Genomic DNA, 15036 nt, shown 5'->3' with positions numbered 1-15036 from the left:
CTTGTCATTGGATTTAGCTAATCCGGGATGATCTCATCTCAAGATAGCTAATTACAGCTGCAAAAATCTGTTTTCCAAATAAGGTCACAATTCACAGATTTCAGGGGTTCGATGTGACAGCCCTTTCTGGGGCCCCCCATTCAACCCACTGCAAACCCTAACACGGAAACGGGTGCAGGGAAGATGGAGGGAATCTAGGATTGGTTATTTGGCCAGGCTGTGGCTAAAAGCGGTGAAAGTACAGCTTTCTTAGGAGACGGGACAAAAGGGGCCACACGGCTGAGTAAACCGTTTCCTGTGGTACCCTGAAGTGACAGGCCCAGGGGAAGGCTCTGGAGGACCATGGAATGGTGCCCAAAAAAGAAGTGAATGGCTACAGTGTGGGATACGTTTTAAATGGCTCATCAAAAAAGAGAATGAAAAGCTAAGATTCCTCCATTTTAGTCCCAGATGCAGACTGATAGCCAAGGCTGCCGTCGGCCAGAAGCGGAGGTGTGATATCTCAGGAGGCAGAGGCCGGGTGGTTTTCAGGCTGGGCGATGGCTAGCCTTTAAGGGGGGAATGGCCACGCTGCGTGGGCAGAAGAGGACCGCATGATCAGTCAGAATGAATACTGCAATGCCAAGATCCCCTACGAGCCACCTCTGGGCCAGCCTCAGAGATCTGAAGGTTTTCCGGGAGCAGGCCGATTCCGCAGCAACCGCGATTCTAACCGATTCAGGGCTGGATGACCAACTTCTCCCTAAAGGCAGTATTTTCTCCTGATGTCTCTGTCACAGAAGCTTTGCAGGACGTGCTCCCCCAGAACGGTGGTTCTCATACTTGCTCAAGTGTTGCCCAGAGGCTCCGGAGGGGGCATGGGTGGACGAGCTCCCCGTGAGCTGACTCAGGTGTCCCCATGCCTCCATCTCGTGGCACTGCCTCTCCATCAGGGCCGTGATCCTGGTCCAGGACACTTGCTGGCTGGAGCCTTCCCGGGAGCTTCACCGCTTTTCCTGCCTTGCAGCTCTGGGGGATAATGTCCCCTTATACCATGTCCTTTTTGTTTGTTTGTTTTGTTTTGCGGTACGCGGGCCTCTCACCGCCGTGGCCTCTCCCGCTGCGGAGCACAGGCTCCGGACGCGCAGGCTCGGCGGCCATGGCTCACGGGCCCAGCCGCTCCGCGGCATGTGGGATCCTCCCGGACCCGGGCACGAACCCGCGTCCCCTGCATCGGCAGGCGGACTCCCAACCGCTGCGCCACCAGGGAAGCCCGCCACGTCCTTTTATGTGCTGCTCCAGCTTACACACTTTGCCTCCAGTGGGCGATTAATCACTCAGCCGTTTGCTGACTTTCTCCGATGCACTCACAGCTGTGCCTGTGACAGCCGATGTTTCCGAGGTTCCACTAATTACTCTCCCCTCACCATTCAGACGTCTGAGGTACTGCGCTCCAGTACCTTCTGTTGTGTAGGCATCCCGCCCCAGTTCACCACTGAGGAAAGTTCTAACAATCACTGCCCCGTACCAGGCACTCTCCGTACTCCGCTCTCCATTGGCAGTGGGGTTCCTGCCGCTAGCTGGCCGAGGCCAGCCAGTCCATAACAGCGGCGCGGGTCTGCTTCCTGGGGCCCCTCCACACACCCAGGGTTGGGAGTGGGGGTCGGGGAGCAGGAAGGATCTGGGCTTCAGGGGAACAGCAGGGTCTGTTTTGCCTGGAAGGAAGGGCAGGGGGGGTGGCTAGGAAGTCATCGGGCCATTCCTGGACCCCGGCTTGGGGGTCCTACTGGCCCCTCTCTGGCCAGGGCGACAGGAAGAGCAGAGCACAGCCAGGCCGGGCATGGCATCTATTGGCAAAGACCTGTCACGCCGGCAACTGCAAAGAAAATCAACGTGTGGCCCCTGGAAGCCAAGGTGAGGGGGGTTCATGACGTCACAGGCTGCCGAGGCAGGGTGGACCTTGAGAACTTTGACCTGCATCTGGACCCTGGAGGGATGGTGGAGAGGAGATCTAGGGCCAAAGGCAGGAGAGAAGGTGGGTGACCGGAACACCATAACCAGGTGCCTGGTGAGACTCAAGTTACAGTGTGAGATGGCAGCGCTCTGTCCTGGGGGACATGCCGGTACCCAGGGACGGACCCTTGTTCAGGCGGCAGTGGCTGAGAGTGCGAGCAGGGCAACATCGGGGACAGCGGGGCCTGGGAGGACGAGGCCAGCTGGGCCACGCTCTGAGCCAAGGTCCAGGTGGTAGAAATGGCCTGTGTCCTGCAGGGGCTGGTACCTGGCGGGGGGCTGGGGAGGGCACCCCATAGCACCCCCCGCCCCGTGTGGCAGAGGCACTGGGATCCCCAGGGGGGCTGCGTTCTGGGCATTGGGACAATTCAGGGAAGTGGAGGCCCGTCACTGGAGGGAAGCCCTGACTTCCTGAGTCAAAGCAAGTGAGGCATGAAGCTACTGGCTGGGAAAACACACGAGCTGGGACTGCCTCTGACCGCGAGCCGGTGCAGGGCCAGGCCTGTCCTGAGTGCTGTGTGCGCGTCGATCTCATTGACTCAAGCAGCGCAGCCTCTGCCCCGGGTTCACCGTCGTACCCACTTCACAGACGAGGAGACTGAGTCTCAGACACATATATCGCTTTTGCCAAAGGGCACAGGGTGGCTGCATGGAACTCGGGAGGCCTCCCTCGTGGCCTTTCTCTCTGAGGGAGCCTCCTAGCCCTCCAGCTCAAGCACATGAGAAACGCTAGAGAGGTGAGACCTCGGGGTTCTCCCTAGGGGCTTCAAGTCTCAGGAGGTCCCCCTATGGCCCTCTCCCGCCCCAGCTCTGCCGTGTGCCCAGGGTGGGGTCTGTGAGGGGCACCTCCTACTGAGCCTGGCCTTCTGGCTGCAGGGTTGGGCCATAATCTTCTCCCACTAGTTGGAGCCAAGAAACCTGCAAAGGCCCCTCGTAGGGAAGCTCCTCCTGATCCTGCAGGTCCCCCAAGTGCTGAGCCCACTTGGGGGGCCTGCAGGATCACTCAGTCACAGGGACCTCTACTGGGGTAGCGGCATCACCACATTACATCAGGAGGAAGCATGGGAGTGTGTGTTGGGGGTGGATGGGGGCTCACTATGTCAGTGGGGGGACTGAGCTCTGCTCAGACAAACAACACGTTGACCTCTGGGACCCGTGGGACATCCCTGGGAGGCAGGAGGCCTTGGTGCAGCCTCTGTAGCCCCCACCTGAGACCTCTGTCTTGACTGTGATAATCCTGGGCCAGCTTCATTTCCCCACCAAGGGGCAAGCTTTGTGCAGGGCGGGTGCTCAGAAGTGTTTTCTGGTTGGATGTGGGGGGAATGGTTGGGTGAGTGGTTGGGGGTTGGATGGTTGGATGGGTAGATGGATGGGTAGATAGATGGATGGATGGATGAATGGGTGGACGGGTGGATGGATGGATGGATAGATGGATGGATGGGTGGGTGGATGGATGGATGGGTGGGTGGATGGGTGGATGGATAGATGGATGGATGGGTGGGTGGATGGATGGATGGGTGGGTGGATGGATGGGTGGATGGATGGATGGATGGATGGGTAGATAAATGGATGGGTGGATGGGTGGGTGGATGGGTGGATGGGTGGGTGGATGGGTAGATAGATGGATGGATGGATGAATGGGTGGATGGGTGGATGTATGGATGGGTGGATGGATGGATGAATAGATAGATGGATGGATGGGTGGTTGAATGGATGGTTGGGTGGATGGATGGATGGATAGATGGATGGATGGGTGGGTGGAGGATGGATGGGTGGGTGGATGGGTGGATGGGTGGATGGATGGGTGGATGGACGGACGGACAGATGGATGGATGGGTGGGAGGATGGATGGATGGGTGGATGGTTGGATAAATGGATGGGTGGATGGGTGGATGGATGGATGAATGGATGGGTGGATGGATGGATGGACAGATAGATGGATGGATGGGTAGATAAATGGATGGGTGGATGGGTGGATGGATGGATGGGTGGATGGGTGGATGGATGGGTGGATGAATGGAATGGATGGGTGGAAAAATGGATGGATGAATGGATGGATGGATGGATGGGTGGGTGGATGGATGGAAGGATGGGTGGATGGGTGGATGGATGGATGGATGGGTGGATGGATGGATGGTTGGATGATTGGGTGGATAGGTGGATGGATGGATGGGTGGATGGGTGGATGGATGGGTGGATGAATGGAATGGATGGGTGGAAAAATGGATGGATGGATGGATGGGTGGGTGGATGGATGGAAGGATGGGTGGATAGGTGGATGAAGGAATGAATTCATGCCAGGCACTGTGTTGGATGCAGGCAGGACACAGGGAGGTGAGACCACAGGCTGGGCCCAGAGGAGGCCACCGTCCATCCCACTCCCAGCAGATGTCTCCAAGCAAAACACTGAGGAACACTGAGAAGGCAGGAGATGGTCCCTGAAGGAAGAGATGGCTGAGATGGGTTTTAGGAAACACACACATTTTCTGAGTGGACCAGGCTCCTGTGAGCCCATGGCTGGAGCCAGCTCTAGTTGAGGAGCAGGCAGTTCAGAATTGCAGGTACATGAAGGATGAAGATGGGGTAAGGGGTGGAGGTTAGGAAGTGGCACGGGTTAGACTGAGGGGACTGTGATGGGGTGCAGGCGACTCCAAAATCATGCCTAGGAGGCTGTGCTCAGAGGGCTGTGGGAACCAAGGGCTTTTTTTTTTTTTTGCAGTACACGGGCCTCTCACTGTCGTGGCCTCTCCCGTTGCAGAGCACAGGCTCTGGACGCGCAGGCCCAGCGGCCGTGGCTCACGGGCCCAGCCGCTCTGCGGCATGTGGGATATTCCCGGACCGGGGCACGAACCCGTGTTCCCTGCCTCGGCAGGCGGACTCTCAACCACTGCGCCGCCAGGGAAGCCCTGGTTTGTTTTTTATGTTGAGATATAATTGTATAAAATCTACCCATTTAAAGCACACAATCTGATGGCTTTTAGTTTATTCACAGCTGCGCAACCATCACCAGAGTCTGTTTGAAAACATTTTCATCTAAGGAGACCCTGTCCGGGGCTTCCCTGGCGGTCCAGTGTCTAAGACTCCGTGCTTTCATTGCAGAGAGCGTGGGTTCGATCCCTGCTGGGGAACTAAGATCCCACATGCTGCGTGGCGCGGCGCGGCCCCAAAAAATAAAAATAAAGAAACCCTGTCGCCATCAGCAGTCACACCCCATTTGCCCACGTGCCCCCAGCCCTAGGCAACCACTAATCTACTTTCAGCCTCTAGATTTGCCTATTCCGGACATTTCATACAAGTGGATCCCATAACGTATGGCTTTTTGTGTCTGGCTCCTTGCACTTAGCGTAACGTTTTCTAGCTTCGTCCATGTCGTAGCACGTTCCAGTGCTCATTCCTTTTTGTGTATGTGTGGCAAAATACACAACATGGAATCGGTCCTTTAAACCATGTTTAAGTGCACAGTTCAGGGGCATTAAGTACGTGCACATTGCTGTGCCGCCATCACTACCATCATCTCCAGGACGTTTTCATCTTCCCAAACTGAAACTCTTCCCGGTAGACGGTAATGCCCCATCCCCTCCCCCAGCCCCTAGCAGCTGCTTTTCTGTTTTCTCTTACTACAGATATACTGATTCTGGACATTTCATATAAATGGAGTCATATAACTTATAACCCCTTTTTCACTCAGCATAAGGGTTTAGAAAGGAGTTCATCCATGCTGTAGCAGGTGTGAGAATCTCATTCCTTTTTATGGCTGAATAACGTTCCATTCTAGGGATGGACCACATTTGGTTTCTCCATCATCCGTGGATGGACACGGGCTGTGTCCACCTTCAGCTGTTGTGAGTATGTTGCTGTGCACATGGGTGTTTGAGTGTCCACTGTGTGGACAGTGGGTGAGCGTTGAGCAGAAGGCAGCACGACCAGCTTTGTGGGTTAGAAGGGTCGCTCCTGCAAGGGGTGGGGTGTCTGTGGGGGTCAGGTGGGGGAGAGAGACTAGAAGGACACCTCCAAGCCTTGGGGAAGTGTGATGCACAGCTGCTCTCCTCAGCTCCCAGCATGCACGCTGGGGGAGCGTGCTTTTGTTAGTTTCCTGGAATAGGCAAAACTTGCCTGATCCTGACGTGATGGAGAAGAACCTCCATCGTAACGTCTTTGCTTTCATTGATGCAGTGAATGCCGGCCCCAGTGCTAAATCCTTTCCATCCACGATCCCAGGGAACCCCCGCCGTGGGGAGACAGGTCTCATGAATTCACAGGTGAGAAGACCAGAGGACGTGTGCTTTCTGCAATGTCACACCTCGGGGAGCGGGGCCAGGCTTCAAACAGACCCCACGCTGCCCAGCGTGACTGCAGCCACGAGCCACGTGTGGCTTCTGAAGTCTTGAATGCGGTTCGCCTGACAGAGGAGCCAAATTTTTAATTGCATTTAATTTTAATTCACGTAAAATCGGATACTCAATTCAGTTTTGGGCAAACTTTCAAGTATATTTGAAACAACGTGGGTACATGAACGTATTTTTCCAAGGATACATTTTCTGAACTTTAAATACAGATCAAACGTTTCTGATGACAGTTTAGTGCTCCTGCTGAAATGTGCTGGGGGTGTAAAATACACACTGGATTTTGAAGACTTTAGCATGAAAAGTAAACTGCAAAATGTATCGTTAATAAGTTTTCAGGTTGGTTACGTGAGATATAGTGGATTCAAATAAAATGAATTATTAAAATGGATTCCACCTACAAGGAGCTATCCTTCAGCCATAAAAAGGAATATAGTACTCGCTGATAGACACGAGTGAACCTTGGGATTATGCTGAGTGAAAGAAGGCCATGCATTACATGATTCCATTGATATGAAATGTCCAGGACAGGCAAAGCCATGGACACTGAAAGTAGGTTAGCGGTTGCCAGCTGTGGCATGGGCAGGGTGTTGGAATGGCAGCTGTGGGGCATGGGGTGTCTTTTTGGGGTGATGGGCACATTCTAGGATTCAGAGCACTCGTGCTGGGGTGCAGAAGCAGGGTCTAGCAGGGTCACACTCCCTTGACTGTGCTGACTTACTGCCCCAGGAGGTCAAGGGCAGTATTGAACACCAGGAAGGGCAGGGGCAGACCTGCCCTGACCAGGGCTCTCCACGGCTCTGTGTTCTGAATACCACGGTGTGCTTCCTCCTTTCAATGACAGCCCAAGCTCCTGGCAGCCAATGTCAAGGCTGAGCCGGCCCAGGACCACCTTCAACGGCAGCGGCACCCGGGCCACCCCTTGGGTCCCGTAATGTACAACCAGCCGCATGGGGCTTCCCTTGGCCAGACTGGACTCCCCCCTCTGACCTTCGCTGAGGTGGCCTGCTGGGGTCACAGTGATGGGGCTCCTGCAGAAATCTGGGATCTGCCCCCAAATACCGGCTTCTCAGCCTCACGCCTACAAATGAATTAAGTCCTGGAGACCCTCCCCCCTCCTTAGAGCCTTAAGTAACCCTGCACCCTGACCTCAGGCGCCTCTCCAAGAGACCCAAGCCCCGAACAGGGCTCCGAGGAAGCTGCCCGGAACCAGGGGGGGTAGGAAGTGCCGCGACAAGCCCCGCTGGAGGTGAGAGGTCAGAGGTCAGAGGTCTCAGTCAGGGGTACAATCCATGGACCATGGCATTTGACTTAATTTTGAAAGTCGAAGCACAAGCAGTGAAAAGTCTGTATTTTGCCTTTTCAAACAAAACGTAAAAAGCCCACACCCAGCAGTTCAGTGGGGTGTAATCTGACTCCACGGCGGGCCAGAGGCCTTTTTCTACACCTATGGGTTCCCAGGAAATTGTGACGCTGAATTTGCATGATGCAGCTACAAATGGAATTTGCAAAATGTGTGTGTTCACGCGGTTTGGACATGAGAATAAGTCCTTCACCCAGTCACGTTGGGAAGAGTCAAAACTTTCACTTCCCCTACCCCAAGAACAAGGCCTGTGCTTAGTAAATGCGTTCTGCGGGGAGGATGCAGGAGGGATGGGTGGGTTGGATGGGTGGAGGGATGGAGGGATGGGTGGAAGGATAAAGGAGGGATGGACAGAGAGATGTGGGAGGGATGGGTGGACTGCAGCTTTGGGGGAGGGCCTTTGCAGGAGAAGCTCCCAGCACGTCCCTGAGTCCCTGGCTATGGAATCAGGGCCCTGTTGCGAGGAAGCAGCGAGACCTCGCAGCAGCCCTTGGCATTCTGGGGGAAACCTGGTCGTCAGCGGAGGCCTGCAGCAGCCCTTGGCATTCTGGGGGAAACCTGGTCGTCAGAGGAGGCCTGCAGCAGCCCTTGGCATTCTGGGGGAAACCTGGTCGTCAGCGGAGGCCTGCAGCAGCCCTTGGCATTCTGGGGGAAACCTGGTCGTCAGCGGAGGCCTGCAGCAGCCCTTGGCATTCTGGGGGAAACCTGGTCGTCAGAGGAGGCCTGCAGCAGCCCTTGGCATTCTGGGGGAAACCTGGTCGTCAGAGGAGGCCTGCAGCAGCCCTTGGCATTCTGGGGGAAACCTGGTCGTCAGAGGAGGCCTGCAGCAGCCCTTGGCATTCTGGGGGAAACCTGGTCGTCAGAGGAGGCCTGCAGCAGCCCTTGGCATTCTGGGGGAAGCCTGGTCGTCAGAGGAGGCCTGCAGCAGCCCTTGGCATTCTGGGGGAAGCCTGGTCGTCAGAGGAGGCCTGCAGCAGCCCTTGGCATTCTGGGGGAAGCCTGGTCGTCAGAGGAGGCCTGCAGCAGCCCTTGGCATTCTGGGGGAGACCTGGTCGTCAGAGGAGGCCTGCAGCAGCCCTTGGCATTCTGGGGGAGACCTGGTCGTCAGAGGAGGCCTGCAGCAGCCCTTGGCATTCTGGGGGAGACCTGGTCGTCAGAGGAGGCCTGCAGCAGCCCTTGGCATTCTGGGGGAGACCTGGTCGTCAGAGGAGGCCTGCAGCAGCCCTTGGCATTCTGGGGGAGACCTGGTCGTCAGAGGAGGCCTGCAGCAGCCCTTGGCATTCTGGGGGAGACCTGGTCGTCAGAGGAGGCCTGCAGCAGCCCTTGGCATTCTGGGGGAGACCTGGTCGTCAGAGGAGGCCTGCAGCAGCCCTTGGCATTCTGGGGGAGACCTGGTCGTCAGAGGAGGCCTGCAGCAGCCCTTGGCATTCTGGGGGAGACCTGGTCGTCAGAGGAGGCCTGCAGCAGCCCTTGGCATTCTGGGGGAGACCTGGTCGTCAGAGGAGGCCTGCAGCAGCCCTTGGCATTCTGGGGGAGACCTGGTCGTCAGAGGAGGCCTGCAGCAGCCCTTGGCATTCTGGGGGAGACCTGGTCGTCAGAGGAGGCCTGCAGCAGCCCTTGGCATTCTGGGGGAGACCTGGTCGTCAGAGGAGGCCTGCAGCAGCCCTTGGCATTCTGGGGGAGACCTGGTCGTCAGAGGAGGCCTGCAGCAGCCCTTGGCATTCTGGGGGAGACCTGGTCGTCAGAGGAGGCCTGCAGCAGCCCTTGGCATTCTGGGGGAAACCTGGTCGTCAGAGGAGGCCTGTGAGGAAAGGAACGGTCTGGGATGTTTGGATGGGCAGAGAAGGCTCCAGCCAGAAGCAAAGTCCCCAGCAGGAGGTGTCGCAGGAGACAGACTTAGGATTCAGACGAGGGCTCCAACCCTGCCTCTGCCCAACGCCTAAACTCCGGCCGGTCCTCAAGCTCCGTGACCATCCGCTAACAACAGAATAGCAACGCGCATGGCCTGGAGCTGGACGGTCATTCCCTGCGAGGCAGAAGTGGGGCGGCTCCCACGAAGCGGCTGCAGCCTGTCGGCCGACCTCCCTCCAAAGGCCTCCTTTGGGGTCCGCCGGGACCCTGCAGCCACCAGGCTTCCAGGAGCTCGAGGCCGGTGGCGGCACTTCCGCACCCTGTCCTCCTTCAGCTCAGACACAGGCTGCGTCCCCAGCAGCCCCTTCCCACCCAGCTCTGCTGCTGCTGGCCGTGCTTGCACCCGCTTCTGCAGTGGGTGTGTGCGTGCTGGCCTTTGAAGGCTGTTGAATTCAGGATCTACGTGCTGAGTCAGGATCTCCGTGTTCTAGACACCACAGCATTTTCCCGTCTCCTTGGTCTCCTGTCCACCCAAACCAGCATGTCGACCGACAGCTTTCGGTTCCAGGCATGGAAACCCTTTGCAACAGCGAGATTTGGGTGCGTGAGCAGGTGCCGGGGAGGCTCCTTTGCACCTCGCTGGGTGATGCTGGGCAGTTCCCAGCGTGCTCGGTTTCTGTGTTTAACCACCCAGGGCAATGACTCTTACTCTCACTATCAGAGGCCAGGGGACACATACAAAGCCCTCAGGCGAGCCACGCAGCACTTAAGAAATGGGAGTGGCTATTAGTCGTGAATAGTTAGAATGATATGCTAAGTCAGTGCAAATCTCACAGGGTGTAACATTATAGATTCACATAACAATGGTGAGATATGCTACAAATTAACAGATTGCACAGCCTCTGTTTTAAACCTTTGTATCAGTTTTACCCATTTCTGTGACTTCTACGAATGCAGAGAACTGGATTTTAAAGTCGCAGCTGCGGTGCTTTGCTGACCTGTTGGTTTATTCATTTCGCATTTCAATTTTTTTTCTTTTGGCGGCGCCACGCGACTCGCGGGATCTTAGTTCCTGGACCAGGGATTGAACCCGTGTCCCCCCCACAGTGAGAGCTCGGAGTCCTAACCACTGGACTGCCAGGGAGGCCCTTATTTGGTGTTTCATTTAACGACTCTTTTTCGACTACCTACCGGGGGCTGAGCCCAGTTTGCAGTGCTGGGAGTGAACCAGGGACAGGACAGAGATGGCCCCTGCTGCCACAGAGCTGACAATCTAGAGGGATGCGACCGAGCAACAGACACCGTGGCGGAAACTGCAGAGAAGAAGGAGTCTCACAGCGGGAGAGGGTCAGCAGAGGAAGTGAGGGTGTGGGCCATGTGGCCATCTGGGCAAGAATCCCAGGCAGAGGGGTGGCAGGTGCAAAAGGCCCTGAGGTGGGGGCACCGCTGGGCGTGGCCGGAGGGCTGTGGGAATGAGGTCATCTGGGGGCACCGCTGGGCGTGGCCGGAGGGCCGTGGGGATGAGGTCATCCGGGGAGGGGATGCGCCACATGGGACCTGCAAGCGATGAGACTTGATTTTATCTCTGGTGAGGGGGAAGCCACGAAGGGCCCCCCGTCTGGGCAGGAGGGTGACAGGGCCTCACCAAGGTTTCACTGGGGCCTTGCTGGCTGCAGAGGACAGACTGAAGGGCGCAAGGGTGGCGCAGGGGGAGGCTGAGGGGCCCGGTAAGTGGGGGCCCGTGACCCTCCTCCCTTACTTTGGGGTATGTGACTTCCTGCCCCAAGGGTTTCATCCACGCCACTGAACTGGGACGCCCAGCTTCCCGCCTCTCCTGTGGGCTGTCCCAGTGCTTCGTGTGGGCCTTTCTCACTCATGGTGCTAAAGGTGGGCCAAGCTGAGAGGCAACCCCCAGAGGGTACCGTTCACTTGTGGCCTGTGGGCTCCTCTCCAGGGTGCCACCTCTATAGATTGTGATGGGAATTGCGCCCCCCTGGAGGTGTGCCGTGGGCGGTCCCGGCAAACGGCTCTGAGTCTGAGAAGACGTGGACTCCGCACCTGCTCACGACACCCACGCCAAGTGTTTGGAGGAGGGTTCCTATCAGGTTGCATTCATGCAGTCATTCATTCACTCACACCCAGCCACCCTGCGGAGCCTCCCCCAAACCCTGTGAGGTACACAGGTGGGCCAGTGTCCCCAGTAGGACACTGGGGATCAGGAAGGTGTTGTGATTGGCTAACACACAGCAGTGAGGCCTGCGTCTCCTGACTTGGCTATTCTCCAGGCCAAACCTGATCTTCCTGCCGCTGGGCAGCGTCCCGCCAAGGGGCAGCCAGGTGGTGACAGTGCCCTCTGCACCCACCAGGGGGCAGCAGACGATCATCGGTGCTGATGGCTGGAGGGTGGCTGGCTGCCTGCGTCCCAGCCCGGGCTCATCCTCTAGGTTGGTTCCCTGTCCAGGCAAGAAGGCCAAGAACAGTGAGGACAAGAATAGGGTGCCCCATTCTGCCCCAAGCACTGTGCAAAGCACCTGGATGATTACTTCTGTTCAGTCCTCACCAGCGATTCTGACGGGATGGGGCACTCCCCATTCTACAGAGAGGGTGGGGGGTCCTGCCAGGGGAAGGTGCCTGTGCAGGCTCTGGGGCCGGGGGCGGCTGGAGGCGCCGGGAGTCAGGCTCTGTCCCCCACTTTGTGATTTCTCGGGGTGATGCTAGAAGAAGCCGCCTGCTGCCGCGGGGTCATCTCCTTTTGTCTCGGGCAAGGCAGGCTCGATCTCACCCGTCTGAGGCAGGCTCCTTCCTGTCCGTGTTCAAGAAGGTGCCGCACCCGTTTCCTCGGAGGAAGGATGCCTGGACAGGAACTTGGAGCTCACCAGTCACTTGGCCTGATTTTACTCCTGCCAGAGTCTGGGGTGTGCCCTGGGAGCCCAGCCCCGCCTCTGCTCCTCTCTGTGGGCCAGAACCTTGCCTGGGTCCCCATGCTTCCTCCTCAGTTTGGGAAGGGGCCAGCCTGACTCTCTGCAGAGGCCACTGCCCAGAACAGAGGGCTCAGGGGACCCTCACTGGGCTCGCAATGAGGTGGGGGTGTCACCCTGCTCTGGCTCCTGCCCCAGGAATGCCAAAGGAAGAGGGGAACTGGGCCATAGGGGCGGCTGCCGGGTGCTGCCCCAGGGTTCAACCCAAGTGTGTGGGGATGCTCAGAGACTGGTCACCCCCAGGCTCACCCCATGACTGAGCCAGTCTTAGAGGGGGGATCAGACTTGCCCAGGGTCACCCGGCTGAGAGCCCAGGGCTCCCAACAGCTGAGCCAGGACCCATATCATTTCGTCGCCAGATGGGCTCTTTATGTTCTAGAAGCCCTCCCACTGTCACAGGAGGCCAGAGAACACTGCCCACCCCCTCCCGGAGGGCGTGGCCCAGGAAGGAGTTCAAGGCTCGGTCAGTAGACCCCGCAGCCAGCATGGAGGCGGGCGCTACCCAGGGCCGGGTCTGGCCGCATCTCTTTCCCTCTCTCCCACTTAACTTATGTCACATCTTCCGTCTCGGACGCCAGGATTTGCCCTCTGGGCAGCTGCGAGTGGCAGGCCTCTGGGTTTCAAAACAGGCGAATCCCGGCCTTTGTGCGAGGTCGGGGGGCTTCCTGCGGGTCCCTAGCCAGCGCACAGGATAGGAAGGGGATCTGGGCGAGTCCCCGGCCCGTGTGCCTCCCGCCTCGAGTTCTCCCGTGGGGACAGCTTGGTGGACCGAGAGGGCGCGGGACGACTCCGCGCAGTCGGTGCCCCCTCCAGGGTCTGTCCTTCCCGAAGGACCGTGCAGAGGCCCCCCAGAGCGACAGGGGCCACCTCCTGAGCTCCTCCTGAAACGCAGGAGAGACGCAGAAACAACGACCGACCATCACTCCACAGGCGAGGTCGCGCGCCCCGGGCGCAGAGCTTCCTCAAAATCTTGGTGCCCCTCGCAGAAGTCGGCGGACCCCGGGCTCCGGCCGCGCCGCAACCCCCGCCCTCTGCAACTTTTTGTGAGCGGCAGCCGGGCAGGAAGTGGGGGGGGGCGGGCGGGGGCGGTGCCAGGCGAGCGCGCCGGCCCCGCCCCCACCCCGCCAGTGGCCGCGCCCCCGCGCCCCCGCGCCCTGGAGCTGCGGAGCCGCGGAGTCGGAGCCCCGGGCGTGGAGCGCTGAGCGCGAAGGCGGGGCGAACAAAGCGGCGGCGGCGGCGAGGGCGGCCCAGGCCACGGACGCGCGGAGCAGGCGACCCGCCGGGCCTTTGTCTCGGGCGGGGCAGAAGCTTCGGCGGCTGTGGAGCGCCCCGAGCGCAGAATGCGGCGCCCGGCGGGGCGGATCGCGGGGCGCTGCGGTGGCGGGCTGCGCGGAGGCCGGCCCGGGGCCCGGGGGGACTTGTGTGTGTGAAGCGGGGGTCCGACGCGCTTCCCGGCGGCTGCCCCACGGCCGCACGTGGGCGGGAGCTGCGGCGCGCTAGGAGCCGGAGGAGGAAGAGGAGGGACGCGCGGCGGCGCAGCGGAGACCCGGGGCCGCCCGCGTGAAGCCCCGCCCCGGCCGCCGAGCCCCGCGCGGGCGGGCGGGATGCCCCGCGGCCGCTGCACTTCGGCCGGAGCGCTGCCCTGAGCCGGCCGGCCCAGCGAGCGGCGGGCGGGTGGGCGCCGCGGGCGCCATGGAGCAGTGGCGGCAGTGCGGCCGCTGGCTCATCGACTGCAAGGTCCTGCCGCCCAACCACCGGGTCGTGTGGCCCTCGGCCGTGGTCTTCGACCTGGCCCAGGCGCTGCGCGACGGCGTCCTCCTGTGCCAGCTGCTGCACAACCTCTCCCCCGGCTCCATCGACCTCAAGGACGTCAACTTCCGGCCGCAGATGTCCCAGGTGAGGGTCCGGGCGCGCCGAGAGGGGCCCTGGTTTGCGGTCCCGGGACCCCGGTCAGAGCGGCGGGCTCGGGGACGTCGGCAGGCGGCGGGACGATGAGCGGAGCGGCGGCGCGCCCCGGGCCTCGGAACCGGCTCCTCCGAGGGGCGACCCCGGGAGGCACGAAGTTGGCAAAGTGCCCCAAGCCTGGGCTGCGCCCCCGCCGCCTCCGGGCCCTGCCTGGGAGCACCCGCTGCTGGGCCTGCGCCTCCCGCGGTGAGGGGCGCTCGAACCCCGGCGGGGCGCTCACCACTGCCGCCCCCTCTCCCGGGCCTGGGCCCCGGGAAGCAGCGAGTGCCCCCCCCCTCCCCGCCGCCGACCCCAGGATCCCGCCGAGCCGGTGGCCTCGTCAGGTGTAAAGTCCCTGGCTTCGCGCCTGGTGGCTGGACGCCCTGGAAGACAGGGGCTCGGGGCGCGGCGGGAGGGGCCCGGCGGGGCGGGGAGCCGGGAGCCCTGGGCTGGGGGCACCGCCCCCTCGCCGGCCTCAGCCTCCTCCCGAACCCTTTGGGGGGTGGGCAAGCAGCGCCAGTCCCGCAGGGTCGCGCGGCTTGGTGGGAACAGGAGCCCCTCGTGC

General features: G+C 59.9%; 1 protein-coding gene across 1 annotated transcript in view; it reads left to right on the top strand.

The window, feature by feature from the left end:
• Window positions 1–13736: 13736 nt before the first annotated feature.
• The window catches only part of VAV2 (vav guanine nucleotide exchange factor 2), a 178767-nt gene continuing 177467 nt past the window's right edge, over window positions 13737–15036 (top strand). The window contains exon 1 of the mRNA XM_082842727.1: window positions 13737–14423. Within this exon, the coding sequence (XP_082698853.1) occupies window positions 14220–14423 (204 nt within the window). The 5' untranslated portion in view covers window positions 13737–14219. The remainder of the gene's footprint in view (window positions 14424–15036) is intronic.

The sequence above is a fragment of the Leucopleurus acutus genome (assembly GCF_964270905.1).
Source record: "Leucopleurus acutus genome assembly, chromosome: 7".
In the NCBI taxonomy this organism is placed as follows: domain Eukaryota; kingdom Metazoa; phylum Chordata; class Mammalia; order Artiodactyla; family Delphinidae; genus Leucopleurus; species Leucopleurus acutus.
Note: the sequence above shows the minus strand (reverse complement) of the source record. Positions and strands in the feature narration are given on the sequence as shown.